Raw genomic sequence first — 27,109 nt, 5'->3', positions numbered from 1 at the left:
AGGCTCCACTGTCACTCTCCCTCGCACACAATTAGCAGAGTGAATAATCAGGCCTCGTGGACCTCGCTTTACGACGGAGTTACGTTCCAACGCAGTAGAAAAGTCACAATGATTGCAAAGGTAGAGAGGTCTAATTAGTGACGTTGGACTTCAAGTCATGATAGACCCTGAATAGGAGAATAGATGGATGGACAATTGAGGTCACACTTTGTATAGGACATACTGTATACACGTTTAAAAAAAAAAAAGAAAAATGGCCGCCAACAATGTTGAGACCCGTCCTTCTGTTACAGCTATAATGACAAATTTGCTGTCTATGTGTACATTATTTAGGCCAAGGAATCAAATAAAATAGGTTTCAAGTTGTGAGTTGTCTCCCGTCACATCGGCATGTCACATACAGATGGTGCAGTTTTGTTTGACGTTATGTTGAAAGAGGGACAAAGATTGAAGTCTCTGTTACCAGTAGGAAGGTGCTGCATGGGATCATAGATGTCGCAATCACAGCGTGCATGTCGCCGCTCACGTTTGCGACAACTGGACTTAGTTCATTTCTGCTTGATGAACGTTATTGAGAATGAGCTCCTTCTGGCATCTGTGAACGGTTTTGGAACGTCAGTTCATTTTCATTCAAGAGTGCCAGGTTCGGAGAGAGGGCTAGGTGACATTGACAGAATCTGAGGCTGCTGCTGTTTAGGTTCTACACTGACCAACTGGGACAAGGTCTGAAGTGGACCATTTCCCCCAGTCATTGCCATGGAGGATTCTGCTCTGACCAACCAGGTCCTGAGGGAGAACCACCGAAGTCATCAACCATGCGGCGTCTTTTCTCTTTAAATTGACTCTTATGCCATCTTAATGAACATTGTACAGTACCAGACTATGTGATAAATGTTGCCCACTCGACATCCATTGCAGCCTGGTCAAACCGGCCGGGGGACCCCCTCATCTGCGGTCGCTTCTCAATGTCCCCCCAAATGGGGTCTTTAGTTTTTCCTTGCCCGATTTGGGGGGGGTGTTAGATTAGGGTTTGTCGTCAATCATTGCCAACTGTGGGCTGTGAAGCCATTTGACACTCTCGTGATTAACGGCTAAACAAATAAACGACTTGGATCCTCAGTGCCTTGCCATGTTTCAATACTGTTAGTCAATAGATGCTGTGTCTGTGTGTTTGGGTATGTCTGCTCATATGTGTGTGTCTGCATTTATTTTGGAGGATGGGAGGGGTGTGTTTTTGTATTCATCCTGCTATTTTGTGTTTTATCTCTGTGACGCACTTTGGGTGGCATTTCTTATGTATGAAAAGTGCTATACAAACAAAATTAGATTTGATAATGTAGTCATCCAAATTTAACTTTTATTTTTTTGTAATGTTTTCAAGTTTAAACATCCATCCATCCATTTTCTGAGCCGCTTATCCTCACTAGGGTCGCGGGCGTGCTGGAGCCTATCCCAGCTGTCATCGGGCAGGAGGCGGGGTACACCCTGAACTGGTTGCCAGCCAATCGCAGGGCACATACAAACAGACAACCATTCGCACTCACAGTCACACCTACGGGCAATTTAGAGTCTCCAATTTATGCATGTTTTTGGGATGTGGGAGGAAACCGGAGTGCCCGGAGAAAACCCACGCAGGCACGGGGAGAACATGCAAACTCCACACAGTCGGGGCCGGGGAACTGAACTGTGAGGAACTGTGAGGCTGACGCTCTAACCAGTCGTCCACCGTGCCGCCTCAAGTTTAAACAAGGAAAGAAAAATTAACAAATCAAAACATGCATAAAGCACAGCAAAACAAAAAATAACGAACGAACATTTCTGATCCTCTAAGCAGGGGAAGATGGCTGACTCCAAATGTCTGCCATGAAGCTGTGGATCCAAAGATCCTTGTCTTCCACTTTGGTGTCCACTAAATACACAGTTATTTTCTGCTCCCACAGTTCTCCCTTGACCTCTGACTCGTCTTGTACACTTTCAATCTGGGCCACAAGTGCTTGCTTCTCCACGTGGTTCCTGAAGACCATGGAGGCCTCCTCTGACCACTGGCACTTTGGTACGCCTGCAGGACAGAAGGTACAAGTTGCTTGATAGATGGTAGAACCTAGCATATAGTGTTGTTGTACTTGTTAAAAAGCCTCAACACAAGCGATGTATTAGTGTGTTAGGACACGCTCTACTCCATCGAGCAGAGGTGGGACCAAGTCATTGTTTTGCAAGTCAGAAGTAAGTCTCAAGTCTTTACTCACTAGTTCCGAGTCAAGTCCCAAGTCGAGACAGGCAAGTCCCGATTCAAGTCCCAAATCGAGACAGGCAGGGACCAAGTCAAGTCGCAAGTCCTACACTTTGAATTTCAAGTCCTTCAGAGTCATTTCGACAACAAAGTAATAATAGATTGTAATATATATATTTATATAGCAGTACGGTGAGCGACTGAGGTCCCAGGTTTAAATTTGGCCTCTCTTTGTAGAGTTTGCATGTTTTCCCCGTGCATGCGTGGGTTTTCTCCGGTTTCCTCCCACATTCCAAAAACATGCATGGTAGGTGAATTGAATACTCTAAATTGTCATTAGGTGTTAATGTTAGGGACGAATGGTTGTTTGTTTATACTGTATGTGCCCTGAGATTGGCTTATTGCCAGTTCAAGAGGAATGGATAATAATATTGTACAAACACTATAAAAGAGAACAACAATTGCAATAAAAATCTGCACCAGCACAGGAACACAAAGTAAGAACTGTGACATAGTGGAGGATTATTGAATCTGTATTCCATGATGATAAATTGCAAGAAGTCATTGTTCTAGGGCTGGGACTAATTGTTTCCACGACATGTACATCCGGGGACACAGATTGTCTCAATTGTAAAATTATGTATGCCACCGTATCAGTTTTTAAAAAAAATAACTGGGCTTTATCTTGTCAAATCAAACGCTGTTGGGGAGTCAGAACCAGAACAGCAACAGGACCGGATACACCCATTACCATGGCAACACCACCACCAATGAATCGCACCAATGTATTATTGTGTGGGAGGAAAGAAAAGAACGGAAAAAGAAACACGTGCGGTGGTCGTCACCGATGCTCAGGATAGGACGTTCATTAAAGGATTGCTTGAGGTATGTTCACGTATTTGAAATACAATACAGCTCGCAAGCAGACAACAAAACGTTATGTAGCCTAGTAAGCTAGTGTTAGCACTAACGTTTGTAAGTAAACACATTCTGCCGAATCTTGCTCTAAAGCTTCAGTAAACATTGGTTTGTGCGTGCGAATAAATGTTGACAAGTGAGGCGATACGCCGGTCACAAAATGCAATCCTATTGGTCGACATCAAGGGGTGCTGTCAGAGAGTTGTCGTTGATATGTCAGACTACACGGAGGATATACAAAAAAAAATAATTACAACAAAATAAATGAATAAATAAATAAAATCAAACATGCTAGACTTTTCATTTTGGCGTCATACGGCTTTTCGTAGGGCCAAATCGTTGGTCGTGGATTATGTCACACTACAAGAAGGTCTGTCGTTCCCGACAAAATATGTCAGGCCCCATCTGAGGAATCACCCGTGATAGCTAATCGGGCCAATGTTGAGGCTAAAATCCTGTATTCTGATCCAGGCATAAGATGTATTCAAGACCAAGTATGACAAATGAGGACATCTGTGCAAAAAAAAAAAAAAAAAAAGTTTGTTTGTTTTTTTTTTAAATAAAAAAATTAAAACACTACCAGATGAGTAAATATAGTGCAAATGTGAATGTCACGAGCGCAGTGTACAACTCACCTGCCAGCTGTGCAGTGATGGCCTGAAAAGGCAGCTGTCGAAATTCCTCAATCAAAGGTTGGAGAAAAGCGCTGCGCAGAAGCTCGTGTTTGCCGTGGTCCAACTCATAAATGGAAATCAAGCCGTTGGACAGAACGCCCTTCACCACTGCACGGTACCAACTAGATGGCGGAAGTCACAGATGACGTACCAGTGGTAGAAAATATTCCCTTAAGTGATTACCATTTCATCTACATGGTTGTGGATCAACTCAATCACATACTTTTTGTCTATTTTGGCTGCATAGATGTCTCCTTTCTTGATTTCCATAACTGTGGTGGTAACAGTCTGATTGTAATAGAGCATCATCTCTCCCATCAACACTACCAATTTATGCAGATCCTGCCATGGCTGCAGCACAAAGTAAGCAGGGTGGCAAGCTGATTGTATATGGACATCCATGTTCTGACCAGGCTGAAAAATCCAACACAGAAGAAACGTAATGATTAATAGATCCAGAGGGAGTGGTTGACTATACTAATTGATGATGCTGTCCTACTATGCTATGGTCAGAGACAACATTTGTGTTGTCTCCAAAGACTGTGGCCCAGTGTTTCTCAACCTTCATTGCACCAATCCTCATATGTTGAATCAGGAAAACCTTACAGCATACCACCAAATAGCGCGGTGACCGACTGGTTAGCATATCTGCCTCACAGTTCTGAGGACCCGGGTTCAAATCCGGCCTCGCCTGTGTGGAGTTTTTCATGTTCTCCTCGTGCCTGCGTGGGTTTTCTCCGGGTACTCCGGTTTCCTCCCAAATCCCAAAATAATGCATGGAAGGTTAATTGAAGACTCTAAATTGCCCGTAGTTGTGAATGTGAGTGCGAATGGTTGTTTGTGTATATGTGCCCTGCGTTTGGCTGGCGACCAGTTCAAGGTGTACTCCGCCTCTTGCCCGAAGATAGCATGCCCGCGACCCTAGTGAGGATAAGATAGAAGATGGATGGATGGATACCACCAAACAAAAATATCTCACAAACTCTATATACTGAAATAATGATGACTTTGTTGTGATTTATTGACAAATTGAATTACTCTGTGTGGGCCTGTTTAGTTGAACACAAAGCTTACATATTCGCAGGACTTAAAGACACACACACAGAGATCTTAAATAATTTTCGAACCAATTTAGTGAAATCGGATAATTTTCCGCTGCACACACACAATCTCTCAGTGGTGTAGAATCCCTGCTTGTCTACTCTTTGTAAAATCTTCTTAAGCTCCAATACTACTACATTCATTTCATTATTGACTGGATGTCATGATTTCGACATAATTCCTTTGGGTGAACACTGTAAACAAACTCTTCCTCATACACACCAGGGGGAGTTCCAGTGGTGGGGGCATCCTGGCGGTTGTATCTGCCGAAGATGATTCACATAGTTGTGGATGAAAATGAGTTGGGCTGTTTAAAGCCAGTCTCTTAACTGAAGCACTGCAATCTAGAGTTTGCAGAGAAACACAACACGTGCAAATAAATTGTTCAAATTGGCTGGAACAAAAAAGTGAATCGATTTGTACATTTTGAAGGTTGTTGGTATTCATGTGAGCATTTCAGTGTCCTTACTATCAGTGGCCGTGCAGCTTTTTTTGCTGTTGAGTGTCTGCCATCCGTCTGAGTTGCTCAACTGATGGTTGATGCTCTGGTGCATGTCTTCACAGTCAGCATCAACATATAGGTATATGTGCACTAGTCTCCCCCCTTTGTCCTCCTCTAACTTCAAAATCTAAAACAAGTAAAAGAATAAGTCATGTTTATGGAGATGCGGGCTCACACTAGTACTACTACTACTACTACTACTACTACTACTACTACTACTAATGGCGTAGCACAAAGTTTAAAAAAAAAAAAAATACATTTTAGTCCAGTTTACTCAGCATTCACATTGGCAAGGCTGAACAATAAAAAGAAAAAAAGCTATGGATGAGGAAAAAAAGCTATGCATGAAGTCACACTGTGATTGGACCACATTTGTTTTTCCCAAACAAAAATGTCATTTTATTGTTTGCTATTTTTACCAGTTGAAATGTTTTGATTTTACAAAAGTGGCACAAATGCACACAATCGTCACCACCCACACACAAACACACACAAAAACAAGTGACAGAGTGCTATTATAATTTTATTTATTATGTTACCTACAGCTCTTGCTTTCTCAATATATTGTGTTTAAATGTGTTTGTATTGTTTTAGGCGTGTTTATAGGCCTTTCAAAAAATTTAAGTATCGTGACTGCAATAAACAAAAACATGCATAGGGTATTTCTATTTCACAGATTTCACTTACGGTGGAGGTGGACTGGATTGTAAACCCATGATGGAGGGGGAATTACTACATACAGATAATGAGTTTATGAGTGGATAAATTTATCATCATATAAATAACTACTTCATGAACAGATAAAAAGCTAATGAAAAAAATGACCTGGTTATTTATACTTTATACAAAATGACTAAGGTCTTTATTGAGCTCAGGAAATAGGAGAGGTTTCTCAAATTCACTTTTTAGTTGATAATGAACATTAATATTGAACATTTTGGAGGGTAAATATTTACTAGAAAGGCGGAGAATATAAATACAGTTATGTACAGTAACTTAAGCTGTCAGATAATTGTAACAGATTTAAATAGCAGGAAAATTTTGGCCTAAATGACATACAGAAATCACCCTTTGTCAAAACTGAACTCAAGTAGAATACTTGAGTTCACGTGGCTGTGAAAGGCCCGGTTCGACAGGTTTTGCCTTGGACCACGCCTTTGTGCTTAGCAAGCGGCGGCCAGCCCACATAACTAAACTGTGACAGCATGGTAGATCAGTTGCTTGGGCTTTGATTAAGAAGGTAGCCAGCCAGCTAGCTAGCCTGCTAGCCGCAGGATGATTTTGGCACTTCAAACTAGCACCCATATGGCTGGCCACTTTGGGCTGCCCAGGCATAGACAGACTCCCCCACCCTGCAGGCTTCTCTTTACCGATCGATTGTGAGGCTTGTGGCAGCTCGGCTCCCAGCATTTAAAAGCCGGTGAGCCTGTCCACCGAGCCCGTAGTGAGTGGCGCTGCCCGCCTCCCTCGGATGAAAAATTCAAGTGTACGACACCTCAGTAACAGCGAGAGGGAACGATAACTACAAACCGTATGGTAGGTGTTTTTACAGTGCACATACACCTCCATCTGCCGCGCTCGCTCGCATGTCCTGTGAAATACATAGGGCGAGTCTTATAAAAATTCATACGCTGGATTTCCGCCACTTTGCCAGAGTACTTTAAGCCATGGTTTTGTTGCCTGCTTATGAGCCGTATCATATTAAAAGTACGTGAACATGGATAGCCCAGAACGTCACTTCCCGAGGGCCCAGTGACATTGCACATTAAGTGGTCTTTGCCACCAAACAAGGTTGAAACACATTGCATATGTTAACCATGACGGGTGCGACAATGCAAAAGCTGATAATTAATTTCCTTATTTCAGATACATTGGGTTGTAGCCCACAGATAAATTTAGGGTGAAATTCAATCTCAGAGGTGTGGTCTATTCTCCCGTGCTGGTCTCCCTCCAAGTACAAAAGACCGAGTTCTGGTCTCTGGTCTTCCTGCTCCCCCTGAAACTTTGACTTCCGGCCGGCCCTTAGCCTCCTCTCCGTGCATGAGGGTGGGCGAGCCACATGTGCTCAGCCTGGCAAAACCCTTCCCAGCCACCCCAACACTCGTAGGCTACAGAGACACTCTGCCCAACTCCTCCACTACGCTTTTGCGTAAGAGTTGAGTCTCCCGCGATCTTAACCAGGCAGGACGAATTTGCGCGCTTGATTTCTCTCTGAGCACGTGGCCAACAAGTTGCTTGTGCACTTTGGTCCCCTTTTTCCTATTTTTCCTTTTTGTCTTTTTCTTCAACTCAACCTGTCGCCATCCTGTCGATCAGACCCGCCTGCCTCACGTGACCTTCGTTGCATGAGTAAAACTTGCTGATTACCAAGTACAAATTAGTGCATAATAATTTGGGATTAGACAAATGATCACATAGATTCCCAGCTTTAACATCGCTAACCGCACATCCACTCATTTCACGCGCACATTACGAGTTCAGTCATTCACCCTATATCTTGTTCTTTACGTACGTTTGCCTGTAATTTTTGTAGTGAAGTCCCTATCCATCGTTTTCCTGAATTCCCCTGTTTAATTACATTTTCTCTAAAGTTCTACTTCCTTTGTGTACTGTGTGTGTTTGAGTTCAGTTGACTGCTGAAATCGAGAACTATTATTTCTATTAATGTAGCAAGCCTTCTAGATGACAGAGATTGAAAGAGGGTTTTTGTCACTTTTCCTAAAATTTACAAATATAAGAAGAGACGCTGTTCCCTACACGAGACAAATATAGTTTCATTTTAACCTTCCAAAGTTACAAACCAATATACGCTACAGGTGGTATCGGAATACATGTTGCGTAGCGCTGACCTTGATACGGCAAGATTATGGCAGTAGTCTGACAAAGAGCAATCGTGAAAGACCAACTTTGTCTTGTAGTCTGATCCAAGCATAAACCGTACCAGAGTTCATTTGCAAGGACCAAGACAACCTCTTCAAGCGATCTCGAGCCGCTTGTTTGGTAAACACAAGGATCTAAATGATAGCGTTTATACTTGACCAAACGAAACACACTAACAAAGCAATCGCACAAAAAGTTGGTTTCAACCGAACAAAACCTAACAAGCGTGAACACAGCCTCATTGGACACCAAACACCCAGGATAATGGGCAGTCCCATTACAATAACTGGCACTACATAAATAACACCCCATATAACACATGTATGCTTAATACCAGCCAACAGGTGTCAGTAAGTTACCTTCATTTTACAATCTTCAACCCCCAGGACAGCATCCTTTATATATGAAACAACATCTGGGCTCCAGTCTCCCTCTGGAACAGCCACATCAGCCAGACGGCATCTGATGGCCTAAGCAAAGCGCACAAGAGCATCATACATGTTCACTACATAGAAAATACTGTATTTTTACAACAGATCATTACTCTTAAGACAGAATCACATCTTTGTGAAGCATTTTGTTTCTCAGTCTGTCAGAGATGAACACTTCACATTTACAATATAGTGTTACACTCTCTGAAAGGTACTATTATTCTAAATTGTATATTAACAATTGCTGAGCATTTAACTTCTATAGATAGAAGCTTTGACTTAAATGTCATTGACGAGGAAGTTACTTCTCCAAAGAGACAAACCTGTGGCGGGATGAGGGTGAGGTCTCCGATAAAAATAGTGGGTATCTCTCGAAGTTCAGTCACCTCTACAGTTGCTGGTACACCCAAATCAATTAAGACAACCTCAATTACCCTATTGCCATGAAGGTTGGTTATCTGAAAACAAGAGCCATGCGAAAATGTTCCCTCAAAATTCATTCAACTAATTTTTTTTTTTTTTTTAACTCCAAACACCAAAAAATGCATTCAAATCAAAAGTGATTATCAACTAATGATAAACCTTGATCTAATTTATAGCAATGTGGCTGTGAAATAAAATATTTTCAATTTCTGATTTTTATAATTTTTTCCCCCCACTTTGCTTATCCATGACAATGACATTATACAAAACAAATTTTGTTCATTTTTTTTTCTACAACTGGGATTTGCTTCATTTCTCTTGATACGAAATGGGTTTCAACTTTTCCAGAAATATTAGAAATAAATATTTTTTCCTGTGCAGATGTTAAAGTAAGCTTTTTCTCTTGGAAAAAAAAAAATATTTTATTCCCTTTGTCATGCATTTAAACACTAACCTTAATTAATTAACATTTTAAATGTTAAACAATTGAATATAAAATCAGCCATCAAACTCCATGGCTCAGCTGGTCTGTATGTCTTGTGGAAGGAACACTGCACCCCCTCCAGCTCTCTCACACTATTTTCTCATGGAGAGTTGTACAGGTAATGCAAGGCAGTGAGAACTTGGCAAAATACTTGCGGCTTGGAACCACACACTTTGAGTCAAAACCTGCGAAGCACTGAAGCCGCAAAACGTGAAGCGCGAAGTGGCGAGGGAACACTGTATATCCATCCATCCATCCATCGTCTTCCGCTTATCCGAGGTCGGGTCGCGGGGGAAGTAGCTTCAGCAGGGAAGCCCAGACTTCCCTCTCCACAGCCACTTCCTCCAGCTCTTTCGAGGGGATCCCGAGGCGTTCCCAGGCAAGCTGAGAGACGTAGTCTCTCCAGCGTATCCTGGGTCGTCCCCGGGGTCTCCTCACGGTGGGAGGTGCCCAGAACACATCACCAGAGGGGCATCCGGGAGGCATCCTAAACAGCTGGCCGAGCCACCTCATCTGGCTCATCTCAATGCGGAGGAGCAGCGGCTCTACTCTGAGCCCCTCCCAGATGACCGAGCTTCTCACCCTCTCGCTAAGGGAGAGGGTGAGAAGCTCATTTCGGTCGCTTGTATCCAGGATCTTGTTCTTTCGGTCACGACCCACAGCTCGTGACCATAGGTGAGGGTAGGAACGTAGATCGACTGGTAAATAGAGAGCTTCGCCTTTCGGCTTAGTTCCTTCTTCACCCCAACAGATCGATACAAAGTCCGCATCACTGCAGACAATGCACCGATCCGCCTGTCGATCTCGCGTTCCATTGTTCCCTCACTCATGAACAAGACCCCGAGATATTTGAACTCCTCCACTTGGGATCTCAGGATCTCATCCCCGACCTGGAGAGAGAACTCCACCCTTTTCCGACTGAGGACCATGGTCTCAGATTTAGAGGTGCTGATTCTCATCCCAATCGGCTGCAAACCGCTCCAGGGAGAGTTGGAGATCACGGCCTGATTAAGCCAACAGAACCACATCATCTGCAAAAAGCAAAGATGCAATACTGAGGCCACCAAACTGGACACCCTCTACGCCTCGGCTGCGCCTAGAAATTCTGTCCATAAAAGTTATGAACAGAATCGGTGATAAAGGGCAGCCTTAGCATAGTTCAACCCTCACTGGAAACGAGTCCAACTCACTGCCGGCAATGCATACCAAACTCTGACGCCGGTCGTACAGATACCGAACAGCCCGTATCAGGGGGGTTCGGAACCCCATACTCCCAAAGCACCCCCCCGCAGGACTCCATGAGGGACCCGGTCGAACGCCTTCTCCAAGTCCACAAAACACATGTAGACTGGTTGGGCGAACTCCCATGCACCCTCAAGGACCCTGCCGAGGGAGAAGAGTTGGTCCACTGTTCCACGGCCAGGACGAAAACCACACTGCTCCTCCTGAATCTGAGATTGAACTTCCCGACGGACCCTGCTCTACAGCACCACTGAACAGACCTTACCAGGGAGGCTGAGGAGTGTAATCCCCCTGTAGTTGGAACACAACCTCCGCTCCCCCTTCTTAAAAAGGGGAACCAACACCCCAGTCTGCCAATCCAGAGGCACTGTCCCTGATGTCCATGTGATGTTGCAGATGCGTGTCAACCAGGACAGCCCGACATCAGCAGCAGAATCTTTCCTCCCAATCACGCCCTTCCAGGTCTCACTGTCATTGCCCACGTGAGCATTGAAGTCCCCCAGCAGAACGATGGAGTCCCCAGCGGGAGTGCCCTCCACGACCCTCTCTAAGGACTCCAAAAAGGGTTGGTACTCTGAACTGCTGTTTGGTGCATAGGCACAAATAACAGTCAGGACCCGTCTCCCCACCCGAAAGCGGACGGAGGCTACCCTCTCGTCCACCGGGGTGAACCCAAATGTACAGGTGCCGAGCCGGGGGGGCAATAAGTACACCCACACCTGCTCGGTGCCTGTCACCATGGGCAACTCCAGAGTGGAAAAGAGTCCAACCCCTCTCAAGAGTACTGGTACCAGAGCCCAAGCCATGTGTGGAGGAGAGCCTGACTATATCTAGTCTGAACTTCTCAACCTCACACAGTAGCTCGGGCTCCTTCTCTGCCAGAGAGACGACATTCCACGTCCCTCGAGCTAGTTTCTGTAGCCAGGGATCGGATCGCCACGGTCCCCACCTTCGGCCACCGCCCAGCTCACACTGCACCCGACCCCTATGGCCCCTCCCACAGGTGGTGAGCTCACGGGAAGGGGGACCCATGTTACCCTTTCGGACTGTGCACCCGGCCAGCAGCTGGCCACCAGGTGCTCGCCTTCGAGCCACATCTGCAGGCCTGGCTCCAGAGGCGGTGACCCGCGTCCGGACGCCCGGGCAAGGGAAACCTAGATCCATTTAATGTATTTTTCTTAGGGATTTTGGTAACCGTGCTTTTTCTGGTCCCTCACCTAGGACCTGGTTGCCATGGGTGACCCTACCAGGGGTGTGAAGCCCCAGACAACTTAGCTCCTAGGATCATTGGGACACACAAACCACTCCACCACGATAAGGTGACGGCTCAATGATATATGGTGATGTTCTTGACAATGCTTAACATATGGAAATTCAGACAAATTGACAAAAAAAAAATCTATAGGTCTGCAGTCAGAGCCATGAATGCAATTTTATTAATAATTGGCATAGTAATATCTTTCGGTGTTTCGTCTCTCTGTTTTCGGACTTGGGTTCCTCATTTTAGGTTTTGGTCAATTTACATTTATGTGAATCAGTAGAATTAATCGATCAATCACCAAGCCCTAACTGGAAAAACAATGACAATAAAACGAGGCATACCTCTGCTCTGGACCATTTATCTTTGTAGCATGTCAGACACATCTTACCATGGAAGGGTTTAGAAACCAAGTACTCAGAAGTCATCTGATGAGAACAGATATCCATTTTCAAAAGCACATACAGTACTGCAGATAATTTCAATAATAACATGACCCATAGTGTCTGAGAGCAGGTATTACTTTTAAAACCACATTAATAGAGGCTCCAAATGAGTGTCATGGAGCTAACACGTCTGTCGCTGAATAACCACACTGTTCACTACTGTCCATAAGTACAATATGGGTTCTTTGGTGGAGGCTGACCTACCTGGGATATAAAAAATGCTTTTGTTTTTTCCAACAACTTGCTGAGTCTCGGGGTTCCTCTGGAGGGCAGCTGGCAGAAGACAATGCCATCTGCACACACATTTGTGACACATACACCCTGATAGGTAGAATACACCTAAAGGCAAGAGATGAATGACAAATCACACAACACAGTAAGAATTGACGAAGAGGAGACCTTGGAGTCCAAAAGAAAGTCGACCAATTACAGGCGTCAAAACCTATTTCACCTTCTTCATGCTATTGATGGAGATGATACATTAATAGACTCTATAACAGCACACACTGCTGGTTTAGGCCAGTTTGTGGACATACTGCCTAAGTAGGCCTGTCAAGATAATTACTATATCGACTTATCGTTCGATTAATAAAATGGACACAATAGTTTTTCCGGACTCAATAAATGGTCATTGTTGTGGTGAGCCGACAGAGTTGGACGGCTATGTCATTTGCTGCTAGTGGGCTCAAGGAACGTCGGTGGACCGGTACACTCTTGCCGGTGTTAGCTCCGTACAATACTCCATAGCCTTGCTCCATGTGGAGCACGTAGATTCACGCAACAGAGACATTTAAGGGAAAATTGTTTGTTGTGCTCTAGCTAACCCGGGCGCGAGCTAACGAGTTTGCTTGCGATCTAACGAACAAGCCTGCGAGCTCCGGAGCTAAACAGCTCGCTACACTGCGGCAAAGTCATTTAAAACATCAGCGCTTTGCTCAGAGTTGTTGTGTGTTTTAGTCTCAACAAACTAGTGAACTTTAACTGTTCATTAAGCATAACCTCAGTGGCACACATTCAGCTAGTAGTTGACTACAGGGAACATCAACGTATACAGTATTTGATTGGCAGGTGAAGGACTCGTCTTCAGTGGACCAACCACACAGTAGCCGGGTTTACATGGAGAGTTTTTTGTCATTCGAATCTAAATCATTTCGATTGAAGATCAAATGCCATGTCAAATGTTTACGTGAGGTGATCTTTTCCAATTAGGTGTACATGTGCACTACATTTAATCGGAACAGCCGTGTGACATGCGCACTTCATTGTGAACGTCACGGCATTCATCAAGATGGCTGCCCGTCATCTATACAATAGTTGGGATTGTTTTTATGCATTTAAAAAAGAAAAACGTTTGATAAAAACAAATTAGAAGTAGTTCAAAATAAGATCTCCATCGCATAAGAGCTCCACAGGTAGCAGCCATATATATGCCGTGTGTGAACATCACCGTGCATTTCCATCGAGACGAACCATGCGCAGACAGAGCTTTTCCCAGCTCTTTTAAATGACTGTATAGGTGGCAAATACTTCTGACTGGTTTGGCAAAAGGAATATTCCACCCCTGTGAAACCGAATGAAATTCCATTCGGATTCGGGCCGTTTATTCTGATTGAGGTTATTAGACAAGACATTTTCATTCGGTATGGGCTTCTAAATCAATTATGATCGGAATAGAAGGCTCGGTATAAACTAGGCTAGTGCAGCGCTTTATTCTTTATTTCAGACCCAAGAGGATCATTCTCACAAAGTAAAGAAAATCAATTTAATAGAGAAAGGAAATATAACAACAACAGCAACAATACTGATTTAAAAGAAAATAAAAAAATAAATAAAAATAAGGGCGGGCCTTATTTTTCATGATTTCAGAGGCATTACAAAAACAATATCCTTTATCGGGATAGTATTAAGGCAATTATATCGTCTTAAAAAACATTTATCGTGACAGGCCTATGCATGAGTTTTCAAATCTGTCAACAAATGTAAAACCCATAAGGATTGTATTGTATACTCCAACAAAAGATTGGAGTTGTATTTATACATGCTTACACAGGTGCAGTGTAATGCCATCACACTTACAGTTAAGGGGTTATTCATGGTTTTGTCCTGCAGTTCCTTTAAGCAGACAGAGTTTATGTTGATGTCTTCATCTTGTGAGGTGTCATAGAGCAATGCCTCAGGCAAGTCATTGTGGTGAATAGAACCCAACATCTCCATCAGCAGAATCTTTCCGACCGCAAACTTCTCCAAAGTGGACAACACAGAGGGATGGGAACTGAATGCCTCTAAACCTGAGGAAAGAACGATAAAGAAGGGCAGTAAAGTGTCTTTTGGGCAAGTAAAGCAGTTGTATAAATACACTGACCAGCCAGAGCATGACCACTTGCAGAATTTCATATCCAACACAAGAGCTGCAACAAATATTCTGTCTTTACAAATTTAATGTTCTGTTTTGATTGAGAGAGGTATTCTCTCAATCAGAGAGGTATTCATTTAACATTTTTGTAGTTTGCAGTTTAGCACTGTGCAGCATCATACTGAGAGCTCTTTCTAATATTTTCAACTCCTACAAGTATTGAAATGAGGTAACAAACAAAGTTCTAAGACATAAATATTATTATGATGCAGGACAGTTCAATGACAATTAACATATATTGTTACTCACTCTGACAGCGTCAACGAAAATGTATCATTATATGTAGAGGCAGGATATGTGCACAGGCAGGATACAGCTCTCGTATTAAATATAGTCATACTGTTAGTGGTTCTGGCTGGTTGATTTATATCAACAAAAACTCAATTTGGAGAGGCATCATCGCCCTGCCCTGACATCAGCTATACCATAGGATGTAAAATCTCAAAAACTCTCTGAATGTCATTTTGTGCGTGTACCTGCCAGCCTAACATTGGCGGCTTGGAAGGGCAGTGAAAGGAAGTCATGGTGCAAATCCAGGACACTTGCTCTATGAGTCTCCACAGTAAAGCCGTGGTCCACATAGTAAACCTGACGGGAAGAAAAAAAAAAAAAAAAAAACAGTGCTTCTTCTTTGCAATGGCTTTATAATTACTCAACTGATTTGTTTCCAGATGAAGACAATGTACTATTTAAAGAAACCACTTGAGGTGACTAAAATATTGATCAGTAATCAAAAGGTCAACCAAACAGGTTACCGTGATGTTATTCTTGGTCACCTCAGTGACCTGAGCTCTAGTCAGTTCATTGCCATTCTCCCCTTTGACTGCTACCACCTGACCCACAGCAAGCTTAGAGAGAGGCTGGAGGGTGGGGTTTTGTTTATAGAAGGAAAGCATAGCATCCTCCATTGCCTCCTGGGCTTCGGAATAGTCCTTGCCAACATACCTGCACAGGGGGAAAACATTGTTTTGAGATAAAAAGCAGACCTATGCAATGGACGGGTAGAAAATCACGTTGTTTCGTAATAGTTTACCTCCTTCTCCACAAACCAGAAAGTAGTATACTTTTAGTTCAGTTTTGTTTGGTTAAATTTTGCCTTTTTGCCATTTGAGTTACAATTTACACCCATTTTTAGTCTTAAAACCAACATAAGAGCTGATGACAGAAAAAGTTTGATATCGATACTGGTTATAAAGAACCCTAAGACAAATGTTCAATTTATTCTATGCTGCTGGCTGCTAAGAAAATGTATGTTCATAATTTGGACACCCCCTATAAGAATCGGAATCGTTTGGAACCTGAATCGGGAGCAGAAACGCTCAAATTCAAACGATGCCCAACCCTACAAGTGATACTAGTTACGTACTGTACGCAGGGGTCAGTTCCTCTGGAAGCACAACCATCAAAACTACTGATGACTAGAAACAAGTTAAATTCTATTTGAGGATTTTTCATTGGACAAGTTAATCATTGATATCTGAAAGGTAAAGGCATGTATGTTTTTAATTGATCAGTGTTTCCCACCTTTTTGTAGCAGGTAGCCGCAAATAAATTTGAAATACTTTTTTCACCGAAATAACATGTCGCATGCATAACATATCACATGATGATCACTGACAGCCAGCGTGCGTGAGTCTACACCTCAGAGTAAAGAATCCTTTACTATTGACAAGCAATCCCCTATAGCGCTTAGCTGAATATCCAGTTGAATTGAATGAACAAAGATGAACTTCTTTTTTCTTTTGCAGGTCACAATGAATTATAGGAAACGGGTGGGTTTTCCGTCATCATGCTATTGTGTACTAGCCCAAACAGAGCCCATTCGAGCCTTGTGGATGTTCACTCTTTTTTTTTTTTTTTTTTTAATATACAGATGAATATTGAAAAACATTCCGAGCGAATCACGAAAAAGCCTCGTCCTGAAGACGTGGCAAAGTCTGGACCACAGGGGGTATTTACATAAAGGTTTAGACAAAGAAATGTGAAAGAGGGAACCGGCGTCTACTTGTGTTAAAATGAATTTTCCTCCAATATTTCCAGGCATCGACAAGTTTTGTTCATTTTGTAATTTTATTAATGCTCTTCATCAGGGGTCACCAACCCTTTTAAAACTGCGCGCTACATCTTAGGTACTGATTAATGCGATGAGCATTTACTCAAATTACGCGATGAGCATTTACTCAAATTACATTTAATAATGTCATTTTTTATTTGTTATTATTAAGAAACTGATATTAATTTATGTGAAGACAATCATGTTCATTTTTTGATGATGTGAGACATACCTTATGGTGACTGCATTACTGCTTTTGGCATCAATAACCAGCACAGAGGGATACTGCATTGAGGGATGAACTAAACAGGCAGGAATTTTGGGGCCAATAACATTCACGCCAGATGGAAGGTGGTAGCTTCTGCTCTTCTGACTGTCTCTGCTGTCAGTTTGTTCCAGGTTTACTCTCATGGACTTATACAGGATGGCCTGATCACACAAAAAAAATACACAGATCAGGTCAAAGTGCTCTCCAGACAAACTAGTTCAATAAAATAAAAAAATAAAAAAATCCACGAGTGAGAGCATGAACGTAGTGCTCAAAGTCCCCACTCAACCACTTACCTTCTTGCTGTCATTTGGAATAGGGTACTCCACAGTGCACAGGTCCGGAAGGAGACACAATTTATTCATAAAATGCTCAGGGAATGGGGTCTTGTATGTGTCAATGAAAAGTTTAGGCAATGCATGGACCCACAGCCCATTGGTGTACTTTGATAGAAGTTCCTTTATTCTGTAACACACATCATCTGGCACAAGGGCAGCACATGACTTGACAGGAGGACTAGGGCAAGAAACAGCGATCGAGGACAATGCAGACTTGCGTGGTGGTAAATTTTCTGAGGAAACTTTACAAGTGTTGTTTTTTGGAGGACATTTCCATGTAGGAGCCAAAGGTGGACCATTTTGTCTGAGGTTATCAGCAGTGACAAAGTTAACATTACTTGAACTGACTGCAAGACTGTGGAACAACTTTTGTGGCACTTTCAAAGACGTGGCGTGATCAGCAGGCTGTGTAGACAATCCGAGTGCTGGGTCGGCAGGGAGTTTTATGGAGAAAGCTGTAGGTTTTGGAACATGGTCAACTGGAAGAGGGGCTGAAGTAGACTCCTGTGAGTAAGTTAATGTAGATATAGTGCTCAAGTTGATGGAGGATTTTGCAGAGTCGTCAGCCAGGCCACTTCTGGGAGCAATCGAGGAAAGCAGAGGAGGGTAAACCAGGCGGTCCCCTTTGGCGCTGTATGATTTCTCTACCTGTGAAGACCAGAAGAGCCTACAATATACTGCAAAATACCTCACAATTATAATAAAATTTAAAAAAAAAACGCAGACCACAAAGACAAAGGCAACACTGAATACAGCTTAAGTAGCACAGGACATTCTTACAGACTCACCATACAAATCTGTGTCCACTTTTCCAGATCTTTGAGCACCTGAGGATGGAGCTGCTGACTGAACATTTCACTGAAGACAGTTGGCAGTTTAGACATCCACAGCCCAGAGCAGTACTTCTTCAATAGCTGGTTTAACCTTCGCTGCACCACAATCTCGTCGTAGTCATATAGTCTTGACTGCGTGAAGGGAATTCCCAACAAAATCACTTTTCTTGCAACCGAAAGGGTTGAAACCTCTTCAATTGCAATTCAATTCAAGGTGTGACACAATACATTTGTCCCTTTAGTGTACATCTCTAACAGTGTCATTCAAAATAGTATCTTTTAAAAGTAAAATAACTGATACAACTCAGTTATATGATCCATGTGTACCCACTGCTGTGGCCTAATATACTGTAATTTGAGAACATTTTGTTCATCTGTCAAGTAAAATGTGTTTAATTCTAAATGGATGTCAGTGTGTTGTGAGCTTACAACTTCCAAAACACTTTTTTTCCCCATGTTTTATTGTGGATGTAAAAAGGAGAGTAGAAAATGCAAAGCAAGTTCATAGAGTATTTTTTGTACCTCAGAACAGTTGGTTCTGGAGACTTGTTCAGGTGGATTCTCTGTGAAAGGTCAGCAATATATTAATAACAGTTAACTGAACTATTTTTTCCCCCCCCTCACAACAAAAAAATCTTGGCACATTTTGTGGATAAAACATGAATATAGTAAAGTGGTCTGAAATCTCCACAGTGACCAAACTACTATACTGTAACTGATCTAAAAATAACAGGACATGTTGTCCTTTGAGGAGCTGTTTTGGTCATATACAGTGTGTACGGAAAGTTTTCAGACCCCTTAAATTTTTCAGTCTTTGTTATATTGCAGCCATTTGTTAAAATCATTTAAGTAAATTTTTTCCTCATTAATGTACACACAGCACCCCAAATTGACAGAAAAAAATATTTAATGGTAGAAATGTTTGCTGATTTATTAAAAAAGGAAAACTGAACTATCACACAGCCATAAGTATTCAGACCCTTTGCTGTGACACTCATACATTTAACTCGGGTGCTGTCCATTTCTTCTGATCATCTTTAAGATGGTTCTTTACCTTCATTGGCATCCAGCTGAAAGTCAACCATCACTGCAGCACTCCACCAGTCGGGGCTTAGTGGCAGAGTGGCCCGACAGAAGCCTCTCCTCAATGCAAGACACATGAAAGCTCGCCTGGAGTTTGCTTAAAAAAACACCTGAAGGACTCCAAGATGGTGAGAAATAAGATTCTCTGGTCTGATGAGACCAAGATAGATATTTTTGGCCTTAATTCTAAGTGGCATGTGTGGAGAAAACCAGGCACTACTCATCACCTGTCCAATACTGTCCCAACAGTGAAGCATGGTTGTGGCAGCATCATGCTGTGGGTGTGTTTTTCAGCTGCAGGGACAGGGAGACTGGTTGCATTCAAAGAAAAGATTAATGCGGCAAAGTACAGGGATATCCTGGACGAAAGACCTTCGCCAGAGTGCTCAGAACCTCAACTGGGCCAAAGGTTCGCCTTCAAAAAAGATAAAGACCCGAAGCACACAGCTAAAATACCGAAGGAGTGGCTTCAGAACAACTCTTGACTTTGAATGGCCCAGCCAGAGCCCTGACTTAAACCCAATTGAGCATCTCTGGAACGACCTGAAAATGGCTGCCCACCAATGTTCACCATCCAACCTGACAGAACTGGAGAGGATCTGCAATGAGGAATGGCAGATGATCCCCAAATCCAGGTGTGAAACACTTGTTGCATCATTCTCCAAAAAGACTCATGGCTGTATTAGCTCAAAAGGGTGCTTCTACTAAATACTGAGCAAAGGGTCTGAATACTTACGGCTGTGTGATATTTCAGTTTTTCTTTTTTAATAAATCTGCAAAAATGTCAACAATTCCGTTTTTTTTTCTGTCAATATGGGGTGCCTGTGTGTAGATTAATGTGGGAAAAATGAACTTAAATGACTTTAGCAAATGGCTGCAATATAACAAAGAGTGAAAAATTTAAGGGGGTCTGAAAACCTTCCGTACCCACTGTATTTATGAAAAAATATTTATTTCCATTTGACCCCAGCACAATTTGGTATTAATACCCACTGAACTGAGAAATAAAGATATATTGTACAGTAATATAGGACATTGGGAAAATTCAGTTCTATAAGCATTGGAGATACTTTCAATACCTGATTTTAAAATCCTCTTTCAAAATTGGAGGGTTTGGTTAATGACACAAAACATTTTTATTAACCAAACCATAAATGCTGCTGACAATAGATGCTTATACCAACCTTCTGATTTTTGGAGAATGATCAAATTCTTGGGCCTGCAAAAACAGAAATGTATTTAATGCCTTTCAAATCATTGTAAAAAATGTATAGCAAAGAGAAATTTATGAAAATGAAATGGCTAACTAGATATTTAAGGATGTCCTTTAGCTCTTTAGAGAAAAACAAATGCACATTATTAAAGTTAATAATGTGCATTTGAGGAAAAAAGCCTAAGAGGAAAAAGCTCTCTTTGCGTCTAGTGTCAACGCATTAGTCACTAATCATCGCCTCCATGGCACCGTGTCGTTATCATCAAGGGAGGACGAGGGGGAAGAACACTAACTAGAGCAGTAACCAACTGTCCTTTTCGCCGACATCCATCTCCCTCACTTCCCGTACACGAATCCTGTTACCTTCGATGCCCCCCGGACAATTGGAAACCACAGACTCATGAACAATAGGCAGGGTTGCTACAAAAGGATTCCTGCTTTCCCACAGGGGAAAGATTCTCTCTATACATAACATTACTTGTTCAAAAGGTTAAAATAAGCCTCTATATATGGAGTGTTTTAAATTTTTGAGTAGAAAAGCATAAAATTAGACAGTGATTTGGTACTTAGTGCAACTTTTCTTCAAATTATTGCCCAAAATAGCCATCCATCCATTTTCCCAACTGCTTATCGTCACTAGTGTTGCGGGCGTGCTGGAGCCTATCCCAGCTATCTTGGGGGGAGAGGCGGGGTACACCCTGAACTCATCACCAGCCAATCACAGGACACATAAACAAACAACCATTCACAATCACACCCACACCTACGGGCAATTTAGGGTCTTTAATTAAACTACCATGCGTGTTTTTGGAATGTGGGTGGAAACCAGAATACCAAGATAAAACCCATTCAGGAACGGGGAGAACATGCAAACTCCACACAGGCGAAGTCGGATTTGAACCCAGGTCCTCAGAACTGTGAGGCAGATGTGTTAACCAGTCGTACACTGTGCCGCCGTCAAAAAACAGTGTTTCGAAATATTGCTACACAAATCACAGCAAAAAATATATATAAAAAATTGTATAGCAATAAATGCTATACAATTTTTTTATTTTTTTATTTCGCAACCTGGCTTAGAACTAACAACAGATCAATAAGGAGGAAGAAGGACTGTTTCTATATCACCTGTCAGGGATAACAGACTGTTTCACAGCTGGGTGAGGGGCAGAGTGTCTGTGTTCCACTGGTGGGATGATGCACTGGCCCATCTGCCTGATAATTGGGGAAAACACTTGGTTATGAAGTATAAAAAATTACTTGGAAAAGAAAAACACATTAAATATGCCACATAACAGACGCAAATCAACACATTGCCCCTAAAAAAAAATCTTGAATGCAGATAACCCAAAAATACCACGACTGTATGTACCTGACATCTCCTGAGGCACTGAAGCCTCTGTAGCCACCATGGGATTGAAAGCGGTTTGTTAGCTTGAAAGTGCCACCAGCAGAAGGTTGCCGGAGAGAAGACATTGGCCACCCTAAATGCATCCAAGTACAATGGGAGTTCAGTTTTAAGTAGTAAAGTGCAATTCGAGTTGACAGTTTTTGTGTTGTGTTCTGTAAGCATGTCCTACCACGACGCATGTAAGGGTCAGAAGCTTTGCGTCTCATCCTGCAGTTAACAAATTGGGAACATCCTGATTTCTTGGAACTCTTCTGTCGCGCCACCAGCTGGGCGATGTGTGCTGTCTCGCTGCATACTGCAGCAAAGCATCTCAACTATAAAGCACATTGCAAGTGACACACACATCTTTCTGTGGAACACATCTCTGAAATGCAACCCAACAGACTGATGACAAGTGAACAGACAAAGGTTCCCTGCAAGTACTTGCAGCTGCTGGGCTGACATCACTCATATTCCTCAACAACAACATTTAGTGAGTTGTGTTTTATTTCTTACAATAAAAGGTGATGAGAACAAGTGCAGCTGCAGCGTGGTTCCACACAGTCTGTAATTCTGTCTGATATTGTACCAATCTCCTTTTTTCTTTAAAACAAAGCATTTTGTCATTAATTGTTAGGAGAAAATATATTTTAGTAAAACACATTTACTTTAGTATTACCTTTAAAAATTAAGATTCATTGATTGACTGTTGTTGATTTCACCTTGGTTAATTTAGAAAATCAATACCGCTTTTCCACTGTACAGTAGTGGCTCGGCTCCGCTTGCCCTGGTTATGGGTGTTCAGATTTCCACTTCAAAATAGTACTGTGGGAAAATTAAGCCACATTGAACGCATCAGTAGGAACGAGACTAACAACAAACAACAATGGTGCGGAACATGGGTCTTCTATGGAGGACCAAGAGTGTCAAAATTAAATAAATGCATAAATAATGAAATGTTTCATGAAGTATTTATTTAACCATTTCAATATTTCATGAATTCAATATTTATTTTACTTAAATGTTTATTTCAATATTTAACTTATTATTTGTTGCTCCCATCTCCTTCGATCATGAACTAATTTTATCTGTCATTGTCCCCTATCAAACTCCGTGCACGGGCACTAGGCGAGACTAACGCTGATCCAGCCCCAACCAATCCACTACATGCAGAACGTCACGTGACTAACGCGGAACACGTAATAGCTAACTTCCTGTGCATGCTATGCTAACGAGCATAATTAGGATTGATGACATGATTGTTTGAAGCTGAACTTGCTAAAATGTTTTCTTTATGGCTGGTGTCTTCAGACAAAAGTTAAATAAGTGTACATCATTTATTTATACAAATATGATACCATACATGTAAACATGAAAGAAGCCCAAACACTGCCTGTTATCATCTTTGCTGGCACTGTGGTGACATCTTGTATTAAAAAAAAAAAAAAAAAAAAAAAAAAAAAAAAAGACATCGTAGAGGTTTAAAGATCCTACGGGTGCTTTAAAAACGTCCCCTTCCCCATCCACCTGAGCGAGGCGGGAGTGCCCATACCTGGTTTGCTGAATGCAGAAGTAGTTTGCGCATATACCAGATTGCTTGTTCCTGAATGTGCTCTTGCCTGAGTTAATCACAGACATTTTATACCACTGCCTGCCCATTGAGATTGATGGGAGACAATGACAGATAAAATTATTTCATGATGCAAAAAATAACTAATATGATAAATAAATATTGACGTACATGAATAAAATTTGAATAATTCAATATCGAAATAATTAAATAATGAAATATTATGACATTTATTTATTAAGAAATGTTTCTAATTTTGTCACTCTTGGTCCTCCATAGTTGCCTGTATTAACTTAATGTCATGTGTAAATGACATAGTAATGGAAAATAAAACACTTCAGAGACCACAGACGCATCAGCTTCTGGAATTTTTGTATAAAGTCTGTGAAAGCATCATTATGATTAATTGTCAGAACCTTTACTTAAAATCAGTATAGTAAAGCGCTTTGCCTAATTAAAAGCAGCAGCAATTGCAGCGATGCATAATTTTGTATAGTGTTTTAACATAGTGTTATTTAATGACATGATCCAACCATCCACAGTAATCCCACCACAGAAACAACCAAATATAATTGCCATTAAGCACTCCTCATTAAAAAAAGGTTCTTACATCGCCATTGTTGTAGTCCAGCCGCACCACAGAGGGTATGTCTCTGAGATAGTCTTCCAAATTGATGAAGCCCAGTTTCTTCAGAGGGATATTTTCTCCACAGAGTGAGCGGTACTCCAGCTGCAGTCTGTGAATACTCACACCCTCCTTGCTGGACTGGAGTACAGACCGCAGCATTTTCTTGATGGACTCGCTGTCAGACATCCTGCTTTAGATATAAAAAATAGCAAGTGATTCCCAACCAGTGTGCCGTGAGTGTGCCACAGGGAATTACATTATCCAATATCACTTAATTGGTCCGGAAATGGCTGATGACTAGATCAAGGTGTACCCCGGCTCTCAAATCAGCTGGGACAGAGTACAGCTCACCCACAACTACGGATGTCCTGATCACATTTTTTTTTTTTTTGCACCTGATTTTTCGCACTTGATTTGGAGTATCTGCCGATACACAATCCCAATCCAATCGGCAATTCACTAAAAAGGTCGGGGGGGAATCCAATTTATCTCCAATCATCCATTTTCTGTATCACTTATCCTCACTAGGGTCGCGGGTGTGCTGGAGCCTATCCCAGCTATCTTCGGGCGAGAGGCAGGGTACACCTTGGACTGGTCGCCAGCAAATCGGAGGGCACATATAATCAAACAACCATTCACACCTATGGGTAATTCAGAGTCTTCAATTAATTTACCATGCATGTTTTTGGGATGTGGGAGGAAACCGGAGTACCCGGAGAAACCGAGCCACCCCAAATTGTCTCAATTGTTCTAATTTTTTAATTTTAATAAAGGTATCGCAACATGATAACTTTTTTATAAGGCTATAAGTAGGCCTGTCAAGATAATTTTTTAAAGGTGATATAGTCCCAAAAACTATCACGATCAACGAAAATATTGTTGTTTTTTAATGCCTCTGAAATCACGAAAAATAACATCTGCCCTTATTATTTTTTAGTTTTGTTTATTTTATTTTTTTATTTTAAATCAGTATTGTTATTATTATTGTAGTTTTTTGTTGTTGTTAAAATGTCCTGTTGTTTCTCAATTGTTTTGTTTGTTTGTTTGTTTTTTTACTCTGTGATTTGGATCCCCCTGGGTCTGAAATAAGTAATTAAGCACTGCAAGACTAACCTGGTTTAAATTGAGCCTTCTATTCCAATTAGAATCGCTTTAGAAGCCCAAACCAAATGAAAATGCTCCATATAAACACCTCAATCGGAATAAGGGGGCCAAACCCAAATGGAATTTCATTCGGTTTCACGGGGTCGAATATTCCTTTTACCAAATTGATCAGAAGTAAATTTTCACCATGTATGCCATCATTTGGAATAGAGACGGGAAACGCTCTGGCTGCGCATGCTTTGTCTCGACGTAAATGTGTTTATGCACGGCGTAATTATAACGGCTCCTGATGGAGCTCGTATGTGACGGAGATCTTGTTTTTATCTACTTATAAGTTGTTTTTAATCATGTTTTTTTAATAAACTTATAAAAACACTCCCAACTATTATGCTGAATAGACGACAGACCTCCATCTTGATAAATAACGTGACGTTCACAACGAAGTGCGCATGTCACACTGCTGTTCCGAGTAGTGCACATACAGTATATACACTCGATCAGAATAAATCCCCTCACATGTAAACAGTTGACCAGAGATCTTCAATCAGAATGATTTCAATCGGAATGACAAAAGAAGTCTACATGTAAACCCAGCTACGGTGTGGTTTGTCCGCTGAAGACGAGCTCGCCACCTGTCAATCAAATACACGTTGACGTTCGCTGTAGTCATCTATTGGCTGAATAATTTGTGCCACTGAGGTTATGCTTAGTAAACAGTTAACGTCCCAATGTGTGTTAATTGGAGACTAACACACAACAACTCGGAGCGAAGCTCTGATGTTTTAAACGACATTGCTGCGGTGGAATGAGCTGTTTAGCTCCTTAACTCATCAGCTCGCAGGCTAGGTATTAGCTCCCAAGCTAGCTTTTTAGTTCGCAAACTCAACAAACAGTTAACTTTTCCTTAAGTGTCTCTGTTTTGTGAATGTATGCGCTGCACATGGAGGAAGGCTGTGGAGTACTGGACGGAGCCAACACTGGAGTGTACTGGTCCCGCCAGCGTTCTATGAGCCCACTAGCTGCTAATGACACAGCCGTCCAACTCGCTCAAAGTGTGATCCGTGCGTCAGCTCACTGAGTCCAGAAAAACTATTGTGTCCATTTTATTTGTCGAAGGATAAACCGATATAGTAATTATGGCGACAGGCCTAGTTATAAGTCTAGTGCAGAAGTGGTTCAAACCAAGTAAACAAAATATTTTTGGTATCCCAAAATTTCAATGGTGCGCCACAAAATAACAACACAAATTACATTTAAATATCCTATCCTAAATAAACACACTAAGATGTGTTAAATTGACATAATGTTCTTTAAATAAAATAATATATATCAGCTCACCACATTTTAATCACGTACAACCGATATACATGTTCAGAGGGACTTTTTTTTTTTTTTTTTTTTAAATGAGCACACTGGTTTCAAGTCCTGGTTGAGAAATCTGTCCATATTTTACAATTATGGGGCTGGAATAGAAAAATCATGCCTCATCTTTGCGATTAATAACCCCTTTCCTGCGGAGTTAGCGACTCCCATTTTTTGGTCTAATTTTGGGCCTTGACATTTTTTAAGCATTTTTTTTTTTTTTGTTTATAGAATTGTTTGCCCATGGATTTCATTATAGTTCTTACCA

The 27,109-nt window shown here is 41.8% G+C and overlaps 1 protein-coding gene across 1 annotated transcript; it reads right to left on the bottom strand.

Moving 5' to 3' along the window:
• Positions 1 to 16: 16 nt before the first annotated feature.
• tdrd7a (tudor domain containing 7 a) lies at positions 17 to 24,561 on the bottom strand. Its single transcript, XM_061678846.1, has 21 exons — positions 24,358 to 24,561; positions 22,368 to 22,512; positions 22,160 to 22,271; positions 21,916 to 22,002; positions 20,762 to 20,796; positions 19,017 to 19,057; positions 18,450 to 18,626; positions 17,620 to 18,309; positions 17,288 to 17,484; positions 15,758 to 15,947; positions 15,479 to 15,590; positions 14,666 to 14,877; positions 12,794 to 12,928; positions 12,488 to 12,571; positions 9,060 to 9,194; positions 8,665 to 8,775; positions 5,393 to 5,552; positions 5,146 to 5,267; positions 4,046 to 4,236; positions 3,784 to 3,944; positions 17 to 2,059 (listed from the first exon to the last, which is right to left on the bottom strand). Exons 1-21 carry the CDS (start codon positions 24,559 to 24,561, stop codon positions 1,827 to 1,829), a joined length of 3,534 nt encoding a protein of 1,177 aa, XP_061534830.1. The 3' UTR covers positions 17 to 1,826.
• Positions 24,562 to 27,109: the final 2,548 nt, after the last annotated feature.

Source organism: Phycodurus eques, chromosome 6, assembly GCF_024500275.1.
Source record: "Phycodurus eques isolate BA_2022a chromosome 6, UOR_Pequ_1.1, whole genome shotgun sequence".
NCBI classification, from domain to species: domain Eukaryota; kingdom Metazoa; phylum Chordata; class Actinopteri; order Syngnathiformes; family Syngnathidae; genus Phycodurus; species Phycodurus eques.
Note: the sequence above shows the minus strand (reverse complement) of the source record. Positions and strands in the feature narration are given on the sequence as shown.